Consider the following 17110-nt stretch of genomic DNA (forward strand, 5'->3'; position numbering starts at 1 on the left):
ACTGTCACAAATAAGTGTTTGTTTGTTTGCTTGTGTTTAACCCTTGTGGCCTGTTGGGGAATTTTGTGCCACTTTTTGCAATGTTTTGCTCTTAATTGCTCTTACATTTTTTGTTACAAATATGTATTTGATAAACATTATCAAAATATAATTTTAAAATTTGATATTGGTCACTGATGCAGCCTGTACAAACTTACTACCTAATCTTACATACGTGTTTTGTGAACAGTTTTTTTTCCACATAATTGTGATAATCCACCTCAGTTCTGCACAAAACTACCAAAGTTTGAAAGAATATCAAAATATGTGTCTATTTTATAGCCAATTCAATAAAATTACCACAAAACACACAATGCCTAATTTTCTATATTAAAAGTGAGTTTAGGCAGAATTTGGATTTACATTTGAAAACACTCTTGGGTCAAAGATCAGTAACAACTTTGATTTTGCCTAATGTTAAGTTAGTGGCATTTTCTGCCCCATTGACTCCCATTATAAACTCACTTTTCATGGCTCTGTCGTCACACTTTAAAATCATATATATTTTTTATATTGTTTCTTCTGATCAGAGGAGGAAACATTTGTGATTTTTATAGTTCAAACTGAATTTCGAGCATTTACCCTGAAAATGCATTTTCAGTGCATTTCTATGGGGAAAACCTAATATCACTATTTACTGGTCCAGGTGGGGTGTTGTGGGGGTGTGTGGGGGATAAACTAGCCCTCAATGGGGTATAGGTGTTTTGGGGGGTCTATGGGGTGAGTGGGGGGTATACTGGCCCAGGGGTGTTTTGTATTTGTTTGTTTTTTGTGTGGTTTAACATAATTATTTGAAAAAAATATTGTATTATGTGCAATTTTTTATGGCAGTTGAAAAAGTGGCATGAAAAGGGTCGTGCTTCTCAACTGAACACAAGGGTTAAAATGAATATATATAACAATAGACTGAAGTTAAAAGGAAAGTTTGAAAAGTTTCAAAAACACAAACAAATATATGGTACAATTTGTTTTAATAGCAGGCACATTGAGTTGCCTTGTGTACGAAATGCGCAGTCTAAATAAAGTTGCCTTGCCTTGTTTCCGTTGGATTATTATCTTTATGTTTCATAATGTAGCAATTTGGAAATGTCTTTGTTTATGAAATGTGCTAAAGAAATAAGCTTAATCTTAATATTTTTCATATGAATTCAATATTGTAGCCCAGTAGATGTGTGGGCAAAAACTTGTATTACTTTCAAATCAAATAAAGACAAACAAAAAAACGACACATAATTGCAGTGGGTTATTACAAGCAATACTACAGCCTGCATGCTACTCAGGGTGTGGAGGCTGAAGAAGGAGAAATGAGGCCGGTTCAAATTTGGCCACGTGAAGAAATGGATGGGCACAAATAAGGGTTATATCAAAGCCCATCACACACAGGATGTTACATACTTAGTAACTTTTAGAAGAGTACTTCTGAGAGTAGTTTTATTTAAGTTCTTAAAGTAGAGTAATATGATTTTGAAGCACCAATGAGCTCCATTCATGTTCTAAGTTAGGTTTTTAAGAAGTCTCTGGAGATGTCCCAAATTCACAAACGAGACACTATGAAGCACTGTCCTCTTTATCATGGCATTTACATCATATTGACTATGTAATGGTCCGACTAGGAAAAAAGCCTTGGAACATCACTCAAAGTGATAAATACAACTTGTAAACTTGGAGATGTTGAGGACTTCGAGTTGAGATACAGATGAAGACAGCATGGCGCACCCCAGTGGAGACGAGCAGCTAATGATAACACTTTAACAAAATCACTGCGACAGTAAAGTGAAGGATACTTTCAGACACAGTCTTCAATAGAATGTTATTTCACTGATTTTCAATTATGTCTGAAGAAACGTTCATTCATTTCTCAAGCCCTGACATGGCGACGTGAAAACAGGAAGTGACCTCCCTCTCTCCTGGTGCAGCTGAATTGTTTGCCTTTTTCAGTGAATTGTTTGCCTTTTTCAGCGAACCACGTTGTTTTTCTGGATACTTTTGTACGTCTTTGCCGTGTTTTTGTGGAGGTTTGGTGGATTTGTTTACTTTGAGAGTCCAAAATGGTCCTGAAGAAAGCAGCTTTTTGAAGGTAAACAAACTGCTAGCTTATCAGCTAAACCCATTTGAGATCTACAAACATCTTCTTCTGAGACACTGAACAGTGAAGAGGCACCAAGAGCCCCCACACCTGCAACACGGAGGAGGCGTCACAAGAGGAGAGACAGGAAACAACAAAAGGGACCAACGAGGAGATGGTGATAGACTGTGGAGGGAGCTGTGCAGGAGGAAGAGGAAGGACGAGGTGGAGCTGACCAGTGCAGGACACCACGCTCTGAGACGGGGACAAGCCCAGGAGGCGGTGCACCGTTTCAGATCATCAGAGGGGACAGAGGGCAGCTACAGTTTCTCCATCCTCCAAGGTCATGCGGGTGGAGTGGCTGAAGGACAACGAGATCATCGACCCGGCCGAGGACAGGAACTTCTACATCACCGTGGACACAACCTGATCATCAAGCAGGCGCGTCTGTCCCACACGGCCAACTACACCTGTGTGGCCAAGAACATCGTGGCCAAGCGCAAGAGCTCCACCGCCGTGGTCATCGTCTACGGATTTCCCATCAACCAGTGCTCCTCCTGTGACCAAAACAGTGAAGATGGCGGCCTCGACACAACCGTCTTTCACCAAAGAAAAAAAAAGAGTGGTGCGCACTGAATGGGTGCTGCTGCCGGATGCTCTCTCATCGAATGCAATTTCTCCATCTGTGAGATCAATAAAGTACCATCTTATCTTATCTTAGCATTAGCATCGTATTAGCTGACTGTTTTAGCTTTAGCTGTTTGTTTACATACGACTTTATTTATTTGTTTATTTGGCTTATTTGATAGGGACAGATACACATAGACAAACTGCAGGCTATGTATGCATCGTGGTGCAGAGGCTCTAAGGTCATGAGTTGCCTGTCGGCTGGAACGCAGCATAAGGACAAACAAATGCCTCTACACTTCTGTATATGGGCACGACAAGAGCGTCATCAGAGGCTAGAAGCACTCAGTTACTCATGTACTCGAGTAACTTTTAAAGTAAATGTGGTTTTTGTAGTAATTTCATCACACAGTACTTTTACTTCTACTAGATTAGTATCAATAACTCTTAATTCTTTTGGACTTTGTGCAGAATTATGTTGTGTTATAAAAAAAGACAAAATAAGAGGGAATAGCGTGAGGGCTAAATCAGGCCAATAAGTCTGAAATTTTCCATAAAATATTAACCTTGACTATGAAGATAATTTCTGTCATATAGTTCTGTCATTGACTTTTTAAAATGACAGAATAGCGAGGGCTCGACTATGTTTGTTCATTTGCACCAGCGCTCCAAGAAAAATCACTGAAAAATCACACAAAAGTACTGGCAGAAAATGACGTTATTCCTTCATAATGTTCCGTTAAAACTGTGATGTGTGAGTTCATGGTACACCGTACAAAGTTTATTTACAGGAAGTGAATTGGAAAATGACAGGTAAAATCTGTGCCTGAGTCACATACAGTTCAAACGAGCCTTTAAAAGGCCTCTGACAAAGGAGGTGGTGACAGTGGCGTAGAAACGGTACCAAGGGGCCCCAAGCAAGAATGTCAGTAGGGGGCCCTCTGGTGGCCGCCCTGTGTACTGCGCACTGGCAAAGAGGATGTGGGCAGGAGTTGGTCACCAAACAACTCCCATAATGCAGTTCTCTGCATAAATTTCCCTCAGAACAGAAGCTGGGGTTCTTTAGGTCATAATGAGTCACAATAAACTGATTTCACTTTAGAAATATAATCTGGTGGAGCCGTGAGTAAAAAGTCTGTCACTGCTCATTATAAGTTAACATTATAGGGAACCATGAGTCACTAAAGCAGCAGCAGGATGGGGATAAACAGCGCTACAGCTGTTAAGTGGAGACATGGTGTAATTGCAGCGTCAAAATCTTAGAAAAACTGTATATCAAGCGTTTGATTCGAGTTTATAAAAAATTGTGTCAGTTCCCCGGGGCCTTTGCCTGTTGGGGGCCAAAACGTCAAAATGCATCACACCAACGAAATAAGGAAGAGAAATGCCTGAAAATATTATGCAAAGAAAAAAGCCTTTGTAGCTACAATATAAAATATATATATCAGATAATTTTACAGTTGTTAAATGTATTTCACTGTTAAATTAATGAGGGAAGTCACAATTTGTATTTGGGATGTTACTTCAAAATGTGTTTAAAGAAAGTAGAGACTGTGGTTATCAGAGAAGTACAACATTCTCTGTGGGACAGTGAATATTGGTGAAAATGAGCAGAAACCCTGACAGGATTTCTGCAAACAAACAAAATTGGTCACACAGTATTTTATGGCAGGGTGGGCAAACTAAGGCCAGGGGGCTCAAATGGGGCCCACCTATCGCTTCAATCTGGCCCGCAAAAGGTGATAAACCCAATATGCATTGCCTAAAACAGGGGAAAGACCTATATTTTCATTGACATCAGAAAGATAACACATTACTGCAGGTAGTTTGTCTTTAGGCAATTACAGCTTACTTCAGAATTGTACTGGTTTGAAACAACTCCTATTCTAGCCCCGGTCTGGCCCTTTTGGCAACTTCAAAACCCAATGTGGCCCCTGCATTAAAAACTGCTCATATCTGTTAATATTTGTACTTGTCACGTGTGAATCCTGCCATGGGCCCTTCACTTGGTCATGTGTCTTCAGTCCAACAGGTGGCAGCAGAGAGTCACAGAGTCAGAGCCACAGTCGTCCTCTGATTACAGCGGAAAAAGGATGAGCTGAGTATGAATCATTCAAACAACATAATGCAGATGATAGTGAATGTTAAGACTTGGCACATTTAAAGCAGAGAACAAGCTTCATTTAAAAGTAAAGCATAAGAAGTGGCATTCAGGATGTTACCTTCCCTTGCATGAAGCTGGTGGACAAATAGCGCCATGCAGTGGTTGGATGGTGATACATTTATTTGGTATTTGACAGAGACAGTACACACTAATGAATAAACTCATACATTAATAACATCTGAATGTTTGTTCTTGCTCAATAGAAAGAGATTTAGGTGCCAGGGCAGGTCATACAGTTCAAACACATTATGAGAATAAATATGCAGTTAGTATTTCTAAAACAACCCGTGTGCAGAGGATCCTGACACTCGGCTCAGTCCTGCAGGAGATCTGCACAGGGTCTAATGAGCACATCGCTGACTGGTTTTTTAAATTGAGTCCTGAATGTGTTAAACGTGGGGCGTTCTCTTATAGTGAGAGGACTGATGTTCCAGATGTTACAGCCTCTGACTGACAGGACAGTCTAAAACACTTCACAGTCTCCTCTGACCATAGACCGAGTGGCTCTGCCAGGAGAGGACTTCCTTCATGTCCTTTTGTGCGGTTAAAGTCATCTATAGAAAACTTACAAACATGAAGAAACATGTGCAAGGCAAATCCATAACATCAGTGAATGTTAGAAGCTTCAATTATTATTCACCCATTGGCATTAAACATTATTTCTAACATTATTCTGTTATCAAACAAATGCAAGTACTCAGTGACAATCCTTACACTTTTACATTCACACTGGAGTCCAACCAGTACATCACTTCAAGAATAATTCAAGTAAATGTGGAAGAATGTTTACCTTCATTGGAGCAGATGGATTGTTGTTAATTCACTCATTTCATTGTTTTGTGAGTCTATTATTCATTGTAGAGTAGTTGTCACTGTAAAATAAATCACCTAACCCCCCAGGCTTCTAAAATAATAATATAAAAAGTGATCAATCTACAGCACCAATGTGTTTTGCAGAAGCGAGAATATTAAGGAAATCCACTGAAAAGCAATATTATTTCCCACTTCTGAAGAAAATGGATTTCGTGACTTAATGTGAGGTAGATCCATTGTGGACACATGCAGCAGTCAGCCCCGAGGAGGACACTCCCTCCTCCTGGAAACCTGAACAGACACTTTCACTTCAGGGCACATTTTTCGTCTCTCGGTAAGTCACTGCTGTTCAGAATGTTTTAACTGTGTTCCACTTCATCTGTCTGAAAATAAACGAGGAATCTCTGCGTGTGCGACATCCAGGGAAGTGTTGAAGGTTTGTCAGATTAGTGTAACATTCCTCTCGTTTGTTTTCACTCATGTTGCTGATGAACGTGACTTACTTCAGTTTCTGCAGTTGCAGTGTAGTATGTGTCGAGTACAGTAGTACACATGTGTTGTCTAATATCTATCTCTACATATGAATGGGGGGAAATCTACTGGACAAAAAACTATGAGTCCATTTTACTCTGAGGCCGGTAATAAGTGATTTATCCAGTTACAGAGCTGTATCATTTACAATTGAATATAAGCTGCACGTTGTCATATGTTTGACTTCACACAGATGCACACGTGGGGTCAAATATAAACTCAGTCAGGGGTTGCTATTCTTCAAAATCTTTCAAATGAAAAGTTGTAATATATTCAAATTCCAGGTATTCCTCATACAACATGTTTGTGACATGAGTCCATTAGCATTTTTATTTATTTTTTCATTAGTTTTAAGATATTGCAGTTTCTGTATTGCTACCCCACTCTTCCACAACTGGGGTCAAAAATGACACCAAGCAGTTTCTATGGAATCTTCTCTGAACCTTTAATTAACTTTGACTGCCAATACTGTCCCACTCACACATCTGATGTCAGCAGTCTCACCACCCAGGTCATTTTTACACAGCAACATACATGTCAGTTTTACCTCCATTTATGATTTATTTTTCATTGACAGATTACAATGTGTGATCAAATTAGTGATCGAATGTGTGAAATGTGTCGTCAGATTAGCCTATTTCATTGTTAGCTGACAGCATTGCATTAAAATATAAAACAAATCAGAAAATTATAATATTTTATAAATGCACTGTAAGCCAAAATCATCCACATTATACCAAAGTCTTGACATTGCACGTAATGTGTCTATATCATATAATAGTTTCACATCTTTGTACCTGACCTAGCTAGCTAAAAAAAAACCTTCGTTTGAAAGATCTTGAAGAACAAAAACAAGTTTATTGCAAAAACGCATTGATTGTAATTGTGGAGGAGTGGGGTAGTGATACAAAAACTGACATTTCTTAAAATTATTGAAAAAATTCAAAGAAATGCAAACGTCCTCATGTCACAAACATGTTTTATGAGGAATACATGGAATATGAAAATATTACAACACTTCATTTAAAGATTGTGAAAAATAACAACCCAGGTCATTGCAAAAACGCATGACTTTAAATTGAAGTCATTGTTGTCATTTTGCTCGTGGAAGAGTAGGTATGACGATGTGCTACCTGAACCCATTGTCTCCTATTTGACTTTACCCAAATCTAAAGGCTTCTGGTCAAAATGGCGGCATAAAGGAGACGAAAATGAGGATGAAAATGGGAAAAAAGAGCGACAAACAAAACAAAAAGATGAAAAAGTGACAAAAATATGCCAAAAGCACCACAGAAGAGCCTCGGAAAAAGTTATGAAACACAACAAAAAAGTGACAAAGGAGCCCCAGGAGAGTGACGAAAGAGCAACAGAAAAATGTCAAAAATGTGGCCAAAAAAAAATTCCAAAAAGTGACAATGTGCCAACGACGCAAGGACAAAGATCCATTTAGATGAGTTTTGTAGGTCTTAGCTTTCAAATGAGGCTGGTGACTCTATAGGCGGTAACCTTTCAGATGTGTAGATGGGTTAAGAGGTTCACCCCCACCTTCACAGAGCACATAATTCTCCAGTTCAGCTTTACCCAAATCTAAAAGCTTCTCATTTGAAAGCTAAGACCTGCAAAACTGCTTGTAACTTTTGTCTTGCTTTTCTGGCACATTTTTGTCGTTCTCTTGTCGCTTTTTTGTCTCTTCTTTATTCCGTTTTCAGTCTTGTTTTTGTCACAATTTTGAGGCTTTTTTTCCAAGAAGCTTTTAGATTTGGGAAAAGCCAAACTCGGTTCAGGCGGGGGTTAAGAGGTTCAATAACAACACCCACTGTCAGATCAAACTACATCAGAATCAGTGTTGAAAAGTGTTGATCATGTGAAAATGAAGTCAAACAGAGGAGCTGGAGCTGAGACATATTAAATATTAAATGTATTAAATATGAACATGTCACATCTGGCCAGAGGTGAAGAAGAGTAACATCCATAATGTAACATGTGCTGCTCTTTCTGCAGCCTCTGCTGTCGGGGTCAGAATGGCTGAAGCTCCTGGTGAGTGCTCTGTTCAAACAATATGGAGCTGTTTAATGCTTTGATTTGTATATGAGAATGTGAATAATAAATAAACTGTGCTTCCCAAAGTGGGCGGGCGTCTCAAGATGATTTCACAATGAAATAAAAAGAAAAATGCCACTATTTTTGTATAATTCAACTGAAATCCAGCCAAATGTCAGAGTGAACTGTTTAAATACAGTTCTAGACTTGATTTTAAATGTGTGAGGCAATAACAACAAAAAATGTGTAGGGGAGAGTGGGGTAAGTTGACATTTTGGCATCACTTTATTTTACAGTACCTTGATACATTATACCTAAATATAGTACAATGTAATGTGCTCTGTAACAGTGTGTAATAACTTGTACCTATGTAGTACATACACAATGGAATAACTTGTGTTAGTACTTTGTAAGTACGTAATATACACGAGACCCTTCAGGTTAGGGTTGAATGAACGAATGAATGAATAAATATTTATTCTGAATTTATATGGAACTTATATGAACTCAAAATACAACCTGCCGTGATATGGGCAGGTGTGAGATCAATATTAAATGTGCAGATCAATACATTTTACATATCAGGAAAAAAACAATTTTGGGCATCACTTTATTTTACACTACCCTTGATACATTGTACCTAACTAAAACGGGCTTTGTAACAATGTGTAGTAACTTGTACCTAAGGGTTCGATACACAATGGAATAATATGCGTTTGTGGTTTGTAGGTACATAATGTAATGAGACATAACTCTAACCCTATCCTAAAGGGTGTCGTGTCCTATTACATTATGTACTTACACTAGTACTAAGTACTAACTACTAATACAAGTTATTCCATTGTGTACATACTACATGTACAAGTTATTACAGATTGTCACAGAGCACATTACATTGTACTATTTTTTTTTGTTGCACATTTTAGATTAGGCTGTCTAAAAAGGAGTGGGGGGGGGGTAAACACTTGTTTAGTCCCCCCATTTTTAAGTACTCTCAGTATCTTGTTGTATTTACTTATTTACTTCCCTCTAACAACCATTTGAGCTTTGTGATCTAAATCCAAGTTGTCAGGGATACACTGTGAATACGACCTACCAATCGACATCTGATTTAGGGTTAGAGTTAGAGTTATGTTTTATTACATTATGTATTGACAAACTACAAATACACATTATTCCATTGTGAATGTGACCCTTAGGTACAAGTTATTACACACTGTTACAGAGCTCATTACATTGTACTAAATGTAGTTAGGTTCAATGTATCAAGGGTAGTGTTGGGTCCATATGGATGTTTATTCACAGCAGATTGTTCAGTAGAAGCGAAAAAACAACAACAGTTGTAGCTCGCGCTGGCTAGCGTTAGCTTTGTGCTACTGCTAAAGTTAGCTAGCGTGAAGCATCATGCTAGCTTTCTCCGTTATTGTTGTATTTATGGGCTATTACACCACTTTGCTCCTCACCATGTCTTTGTATCTTTACTTAGTGGAAAACTATATCAACAGTTCAGCGTTTGTTAAAGTAGTTTTTGAATAATTAGAGAAAGTTTAGATTTTTCTCCAAATTGTTTTCCCCCTTAACTGTTTAACATGACCATACATGGGCGATTCCAGAGATGCCGTATGTACGTTTGGCCGGCAGATGTGCGAGAAACTACAAAAAACTCTTTAATACCACAATCAATATTTGTGAAGCTCAACAGAGAGTTACTGAACATACTTATTTATCAGGCCCATTAGCCAAAAATGCTGCACCTACTGCTATAAAAGTCATATTTACCAAAATCTCTACATCCGGGTTAGTGGAGACAAATGCTAACGGTGCAGCAGCTACGCTAACCCTGGAAGTAGTGACTTTAGTAAATATGACTTTTTTAGCAGTAGGTGCGGCATTTTGGGCTAATGTGTCTGAGAAATAAGTAGGTTCAGTAACTCTCCGTTGAGTTTCAGAAGTATTGATGGTTGTTTTTAAGAATTTTTTATGTTTTTTTCTCGCATTTTAGCCGGTCTTCCAGGTCCCGGAAGCGGAAGTGGTGACGTCACACTTAACAAACGTATAGGAGGTATTAAAGGAAACATACGGCTCCTTTCCTCACTCCCTCTGCACTGACACATATAGATGCTCCTTGTCACGGCTGACGATGACACACGTCCAGGTAAACGATAAGGAGAAGGAGCTTCATATTCTTATTGACACTTTTTAGACGCAGCCTCTGTCTCTGATGGATTGGACTGCACCAACTTGAACTAAAGCGTAGGGGTGTTCCACTCAAACACCCCTCTGACTCTGAGTTAGTTCAACGTCAGATGGTCTCTCCGCGCCACAGAATGAAAAGTGTGATGTGAAAGTTCTTTCTGATTTTGAGACATCAGTCATTTTTTCATAGATCTTTTTTTTTCTTCTGGTGGCCCAAAAGCATCACGGCCCACCGGGAAACGTCCCAACTCTCCCGATTACCCAACACCCTATTGGATGCTTGTATTTGGGGGCAATGTGGTACTAATTCTGCAAGGTGGCCGAACTTTTTTTTTACATTAATATTATATTAAAAATGTAAATGATGGACTGAAAAATGTGTGTTGTGGGAATGTCTCATCTCCACCCTCATGCCTTTTGGAGATCATTTCATCCTCCCCTTGCTCCCTCCTAAACTGTATAATGAAATATGAACGTTTTGTGTTGTTCCAGAGCCGGAGCTGAAGGTGGTTCTTCTGGGCAGCAGCTGGAGTCTGAGGAGCTCCGTGGGAAACCTGTTACTGAACCAGACTGTGTTTGATACAAAGACGGAACCTGAAAGCCCCGTGACCCAAAGTGGACAGGTCCAACACAAGAACATCTCAGTCACCAACGCTCCAGGCCTCAGTGCGGACAGACTGACGGAGCTCGCTGGTGCTCATGTGTTCCTGCTGGTTCTACAGCCTGAAGACTTCACCGAGCAACACAAAACCAGACTCCAGTCAGTCCTGGAGAGCTTCACTGAGCAGGCCTTCAAGCGCTCTCTGGTGCTGATCTCACCGGCCGCAGACATGATTCCGAGCGCCATGGAGCTCTACACCAACGCTTCACCGCTGAAAGACATGCTCAGACTGTGCAGGGACAAGTGTTTCTGGATGGCGGTTTTGGATTCAGAGCTAAACGTTCTCAAACACACAAAGCTGTTGAGGAGACTGGGTCTGATGGAGGAGCAAAGGTCTGAGCAGACGGCTGAGCTGAAGAGAGCCTCGCTCAAGTCAAGTAAGAGTCATGCAACTGGCAGACTGTGATAGGAGCATCAAAAACAACGATGTTCTTATCACTCAATACACTAGTTCTAATCAATCAATCAAAGTTTATTTATATAGCACTTTACAACAGGACTAAAGTGTCAAACGTATGCTGCAAAAACAATTGAGAAAAGTCATTTTTTTTTTGCCAAGAAAGAATTAATGCGAGTTGGAGTCCAATTTGATACTTTTTAATGACATGTAAGGCCCTAATTTTGGCACAAATAAATTAATGACTGACAGATTAATCAATGACTCTTAAAGGGATATTTCAGGATTTTTGACATAGGGCCTCATTTCCTAGTTATCCAGAGTGTTGCTGATTTCTGGAGATATTTTTTTTGTAATTCATGCAGTTCTTATGTTTGAAGAGTTTCGTGGCGCTAGGCTAATGCAAGGCTAGTGCATTTCTATGGTATCAGCTAGCCTGCTTTAAAAACAGTGTGACCCGCTCCACTGAGCACCTGAGGCAAATCACTTATAACACCAGACTAACCATATACATGTCTGTGTCCACAGAATAATTTTTGGAATATAACTGACCTTGCATCACATGAATGATCGCATTTTACTATTTTCTAGCAGATCACTCCGCCGCCGCGTAGCTTATACAACCACAAAGCTGATGCTGCTCAAATATAAGTTCTTTTAAATGCAAAATTGTTAAAAATTATTCTATGGACACACACGTTTATATGGTTAGTCTGGTGTTATAAGTGATTTGCCTCAGGTGCTCTGTGGAGCGGGTCAGACTGTTTTAAATGCAGGCTAGCTGGTACCATAGAAATGCACTAGCCTTGCATTAGCCTAGCACCACAAACACTCCAAACAGAAGAACTGCATACATTACAAAAAATATCTGTCCAGAAATCAGCAACACTAAAAAAATAGACTAACATCAAGTACACATTCTCTCTCTGCCTTTGCTGATCTGAGCATGGACAATGAGATGTTCCTTTCTTTCTTTCTTTTTTTTTTTTTTTTACTTTTATTTAACGAGGAAAGTCCCACTGAGATTCAGAATCTCGTTTTTAGGGGAGTCCTGGGCCCAATGGACCCCAGTGTACATGTTTTTAGTTGTAGGAGAAACCGGAGTACCCGGAGGAAACCTACACAGACACGGGGAGAACATGCAAACTCCACAGAAAGACCCCGTCTTTGGTGGGAATCAAACCCGGGACTTTCTATTAATAATAATAATGATAATTACAATAGGCCCGAGCCCTGCAGGCCGCTCGGGCCTAACAATGCATCGGTTTTATATAGTGCTTTTCTGGACACTCAAAGACACTTTACATTATTCATTCACTCCATACATGGTGGTGGTAAGCAATTATTGTAGCCACAGCTGCCCTGGGGTAGACTGACGGAAGCAAGGCAACTAGTCTGCGCCATCGGCCCCTCCGACCACCACCAACCACTCACTCACTCACTCACTCACTCACTACATTCTCCCAGGCTTCCTGGTGTTTCCTGCATAGCTTCTGAGGTCTGACAGGATCGGGCAGATCAAAGGTGGTTTGGCCAATTCGAGCTGTGACACACAAGTGCTGCGCCACCGTGCACAGGGACAGAGAGGGAAATTCAGGACCAATCGGGGGGATTTTTTCTTTTTTTTAATAAGATCCTGTGCCAATTGTGGCTTTAAAAGTTTTCTTTTTTTTGCTCCAAAATATTTCAGGTAAATTTACTTTGCATTCATTATACATAAAACAATACATTTTATAATGTATTGGAAGTGCTGGAAGTCCCCCCATGACGGAACCTCCAGCACCTCATCTTCTGTCCCCTTTGTCTGAGACTTTTAATTTTAAAGGACCCTTTAAAAAAATGTTAGTTATCAAAAACCTTTATCAAGTTCATCAATAATCTGCCTGGAGCTGGTGTTACCTGCACACATTTCACTTTGCAAGAAATATAGCTTTTTTTCTGCTTGTATTTTTGCTGGCATTTGTAGGAAAATAAATATTTTACAAAGCATTTTATCTTTCGTTAAATATTGTTTCTCTTTCACAGCTTCCACTTTAAGAGTCCTACTGTTGGGTAAAAGTAACAAAATGGCGAAGCTCAGTCACTTCATCACTGGACACGTGTCCGTTCATCTGAAAAACAAACACAGCGTGGCGGCGTCGGGCAAATGGAGGGGAAACAAAGTGACTGTGGTGAGGACCCCGGACCTGTTCAGCCTCTCGGCGGAGGCTCTGACCGAGGAACTGACGAGAGCCGTGTCCCTGTGCTCGCCGGCGCCCAACGTCCTGCTGCTGCTGGTGAAGCCTGCGAAGTTCACCGAGAAGGACCGAGAAACGCTCAGCTCCGTTCTGAACCTGTTTGGACCGGACGCTTTCAGACACTCCCTGACGGTCCTCATGAAAGACCGCAGCATGACCGCGAGCGCCACGGAGCTGGTCTGCGACTGCGACGGCAGGTGCTACAACATGTCTGAGGCCAACCACGACAAACTTCTGGAGAGGATCGCGAGCACCGTGATGAGAAACAAAGGCTCCTGCGTGACCATCGTAAGCCAAAGCGAGCCCAGTCTTCAGTACCTCCGGATCGCGCTGGTCGGGAAAACCGGCAGCGGAAAGAGCTCCTCCGGGAACACCATCCTGGGACGAGATGAGTTTTTCACCAAGGAGAGTCAAAAGTCCGTCACTAAAGTTTGCCAGAAAGCGGAGGCCGAGGTGGACGGGCGCCACGTCACGGTGGTGGACACTCCCGGGTTGTTCGACACCACGCTGTCCGGAGATGAGGTCAACGAGGAAATGCTGAACTGCATCAGTCTCCTCACTCCCGGGCCTCACGTCTTTCTGCTGGTGCTGCAGTTCGGCCGATTCACCCCGGAGGAAAAAGACACGCTCGCTCTCATCGGCAAAGGGTTCGGGAAAGAGGCGGAGAAGTTCACCGTGGTCCTGTTCACGCACGGAGACAAACTGCAGAGAGCCAAGATGTCCATAGAGGAGTACATCGAAGACTGCGACGGCTCGTTTCAGGAGCTGCTCTCGGACTGCGGGGGCAGGTACCACGTGTTCAACAACCAGCAGAAGAACCACCTCTCTCAGGTGAAGGAGCTGCTGGAGAAGATCGACGACATGGTGAGGGAGAACGGAGGCTGCTGCTACACCAACGACATGCTCCAAGAGGCGGACAAGCAGTGAGGAAACCGGGCTATGGACTACAAGGGTACGAGAAGGAGAGAGTCCGAGATGGAGAGAATGTTAAAAGAACAGATCATGGTTTTTCCATACTGAGATATGTTCTTACCTGAGCTTAGACGAGTTGATACTGTCTGGTCTTTGTGCGTGTCCTCAGTCACACACAACCACGGTCTTCCACGGGCACACAGACCAGACAGGTGCACATCAACTCGTCTAAGCTCAGGTAAGAACATATCTCAGTATGGAAAAAAAACAAAAAACGGTGGCCTGTTCCCTTCATACAAACATGTGTCTGCATTCTAAAAGGAACTAATCTTAGTCCTCATGCATTTTCAAAAAAGAAATACCAAATAAACCAAACTTTAAAAAATGATATTCAGTATCACAAATACTGACATGTTTGGTGTCCATGTGACCAGGCCACCAAAGTCCACATAGATGTACATCAAAACAACTTTCAACGGGATGAGGGATGATTCAATATCTTATTCCTGCCAGATTTATTGAGCTTTGAATAATAATAAAAAAAAAAAAGATATTATCTTAAAGATCTTTTCACTAATAAGTAGTTTATTAAAAAAACAGAATCCAAAATCCCTGGCCGGTACTCCAGACCACTCTCCTCTCTGTGTTCTAAACAGGAGAGTTTCTTTCGTTCAGACAGAATTGGGTCTGGCTGGTCAAGCAAAAACAAAATCCCCTCTGAGCAAAACAAAAAATATTTTAAACCTTGCTCTGTCCAATATTTAAATTGTGTATCAGCAATTTCGGCCATTTTTCTGCATAGAATTTCCCCTCATATTCATGTCTGTCGTCTACAACAAAAGTTTCCAAGAGATGTCTCTACATTTCCTTTTTACACCCACAGTGTCTCGCCTTTTATCAAATGGACCTGGTGGTCATCTGTTAAGGCTTGCCTCCATTGTTCTTTGGCAATGTCTACACAATGAGGTGCTGAGTCCAGAGATTATTTTTTACATTTTTGTCGTGTAACTTTACAGTGCGGAGACCTTCGGATCAAGAATTTAATACACAACTGAATACTAATAAATCTGAGTTAAATTCATCACTTTCTAAAGAAACGGAGCCCCCTCTGGGACAGGGGCACTCGGAGAATAAATGAAGGTTAAGAACTACGGTTACAAAAAGTGTGTGTTGTGTGATGTAAAGACTGGTCTTTTATATTGTGCAAAGTGAACAGAACTGCTCTGTCTGATCCTGGAGTGTGATACTGACGTGCAGAACTGTGTTTATCAAATAAAACCCGTACAGCAGGTTATGTGTGAAACGTTTCCTCTTATCTGTTCATCTGTAATCGCTGCTGACACTGGAGCTGTGTAGTGTGTGTGTGTGTGTGTGTGTGTGTGTGTGTGTGTGTGTGTGTGGGGGGGGGGCCTATTGTTCATTGTTCAACATTAGTAATAAAACCTGGTTACTGGTTCAAGGACAAGCTGCTCCCACATAAAGTAGCTGCTCTTGCAATGAGGAAATGTCTTGTATGTTCAACACTATCAGAAGCAGTTATGTATAAGTAAGTGTTGTACCGTAGTCTTCCAGTGTGTTATTGCACTTTGCTCTGTGTGAATGACTCTACACCTTCTTTATGAAGAAAACAGAACACACAACGGTGATGTAGAGCTAAAGATATGGCCAATAGGCGACCAGAAAGTTTTCTCAAGCAACTGTTTTTTTCTTTGACTGTGAAATGTGACAAATGTCAGATAATGAGAAGCTTGAGTTTAGATCTTTTTTGTTGCAGTGTTGCTTTGTGGATTCTTGTTTGAGTCCATCCATCCATTTTCTTCCACTTTTCCGTTGCCGGCTCCTCCTGCAGGTGGTGGGTCCGCAGAGGGACGGCCTCATGGTTCTAACCGGGCCCGTTGGTCTCTCATAAGGGGCTTCTGACCCGCTCTTTGTCTGACCCGTCACCTATAGGACCTGTTTGCCGTGGGAGGATCATTCGGGTGGTCAAGCCCCTCCACCATGTTAAGGTGGCGGTTCCAGGAGGGGTCTTGTTTGAGTGTTTGTGAAATAACATGAAGTGAGCGAAAAGGGAAAGGCTCTGCATCAAATCTGTAGCGTTGCAGTAAACAACTCGTTGCCACAGGCGTCACACGGACCAGGACACGCCTCGCAGGCACTTTCAATTTGAGCGGAGTCCGCAGAGAGACGCCTGCGCCCAGTAAGTGCTTTCATGATTCAAACACATCATAGGTTATATTTGTGATTGTTGTTGGGGATACAGACTGTTCCAAGTCTTCTGTCAGCACAGGAGCACGTATGTTTCTACTGTGATGTTTGTTTCAGGCGTGATCAGAGTCAGCATGTGTGAGCTTTTCAGTGACCGACTCAAAGTGTGTGACTGTCCTTTAACAGCTTCATTGTCATTCATTTTACAAAGTGAATGTCCCTG

General features: G+C 41.2%; 1 protein-coding gene across 1 annotated transcript in view; it reads left to right on the forward strand.

Annotated features, from left to right (window-relative positions):
• LOC306973710 (GTPase IMAP family member 8-like) overlaps positions 1-14697 on the forward strand; it is a gene marked incomplete at its 3' end in the record, with an annotated part of 60774 nt that extends 46077 nt beyond the window's left edge. The window contains exon 3 of the mRNA XM_079570712.1: positions 14602-14697. Within this exon, the coding sequence (XP_079426838.1) occupies positions 14602-14697 (96 nt within the window). The remainder of the gene's footprint in view (positions 1-14601) is intronic.
• Between the last annotated feature and the right edge of the window lie 2413 nt (positions 14698-17110).

The sequence above is a fragment of the Gobius niger genome (assembly GCF_951799975.1).
Source record: "Gobius niger genome assembly, chromosome: 1".
NCBI lineage: Eukaryota > Metazoa > Chordata > Actinopteri > Gobiiformes > Gobiidae > Gobius > Gobius niger.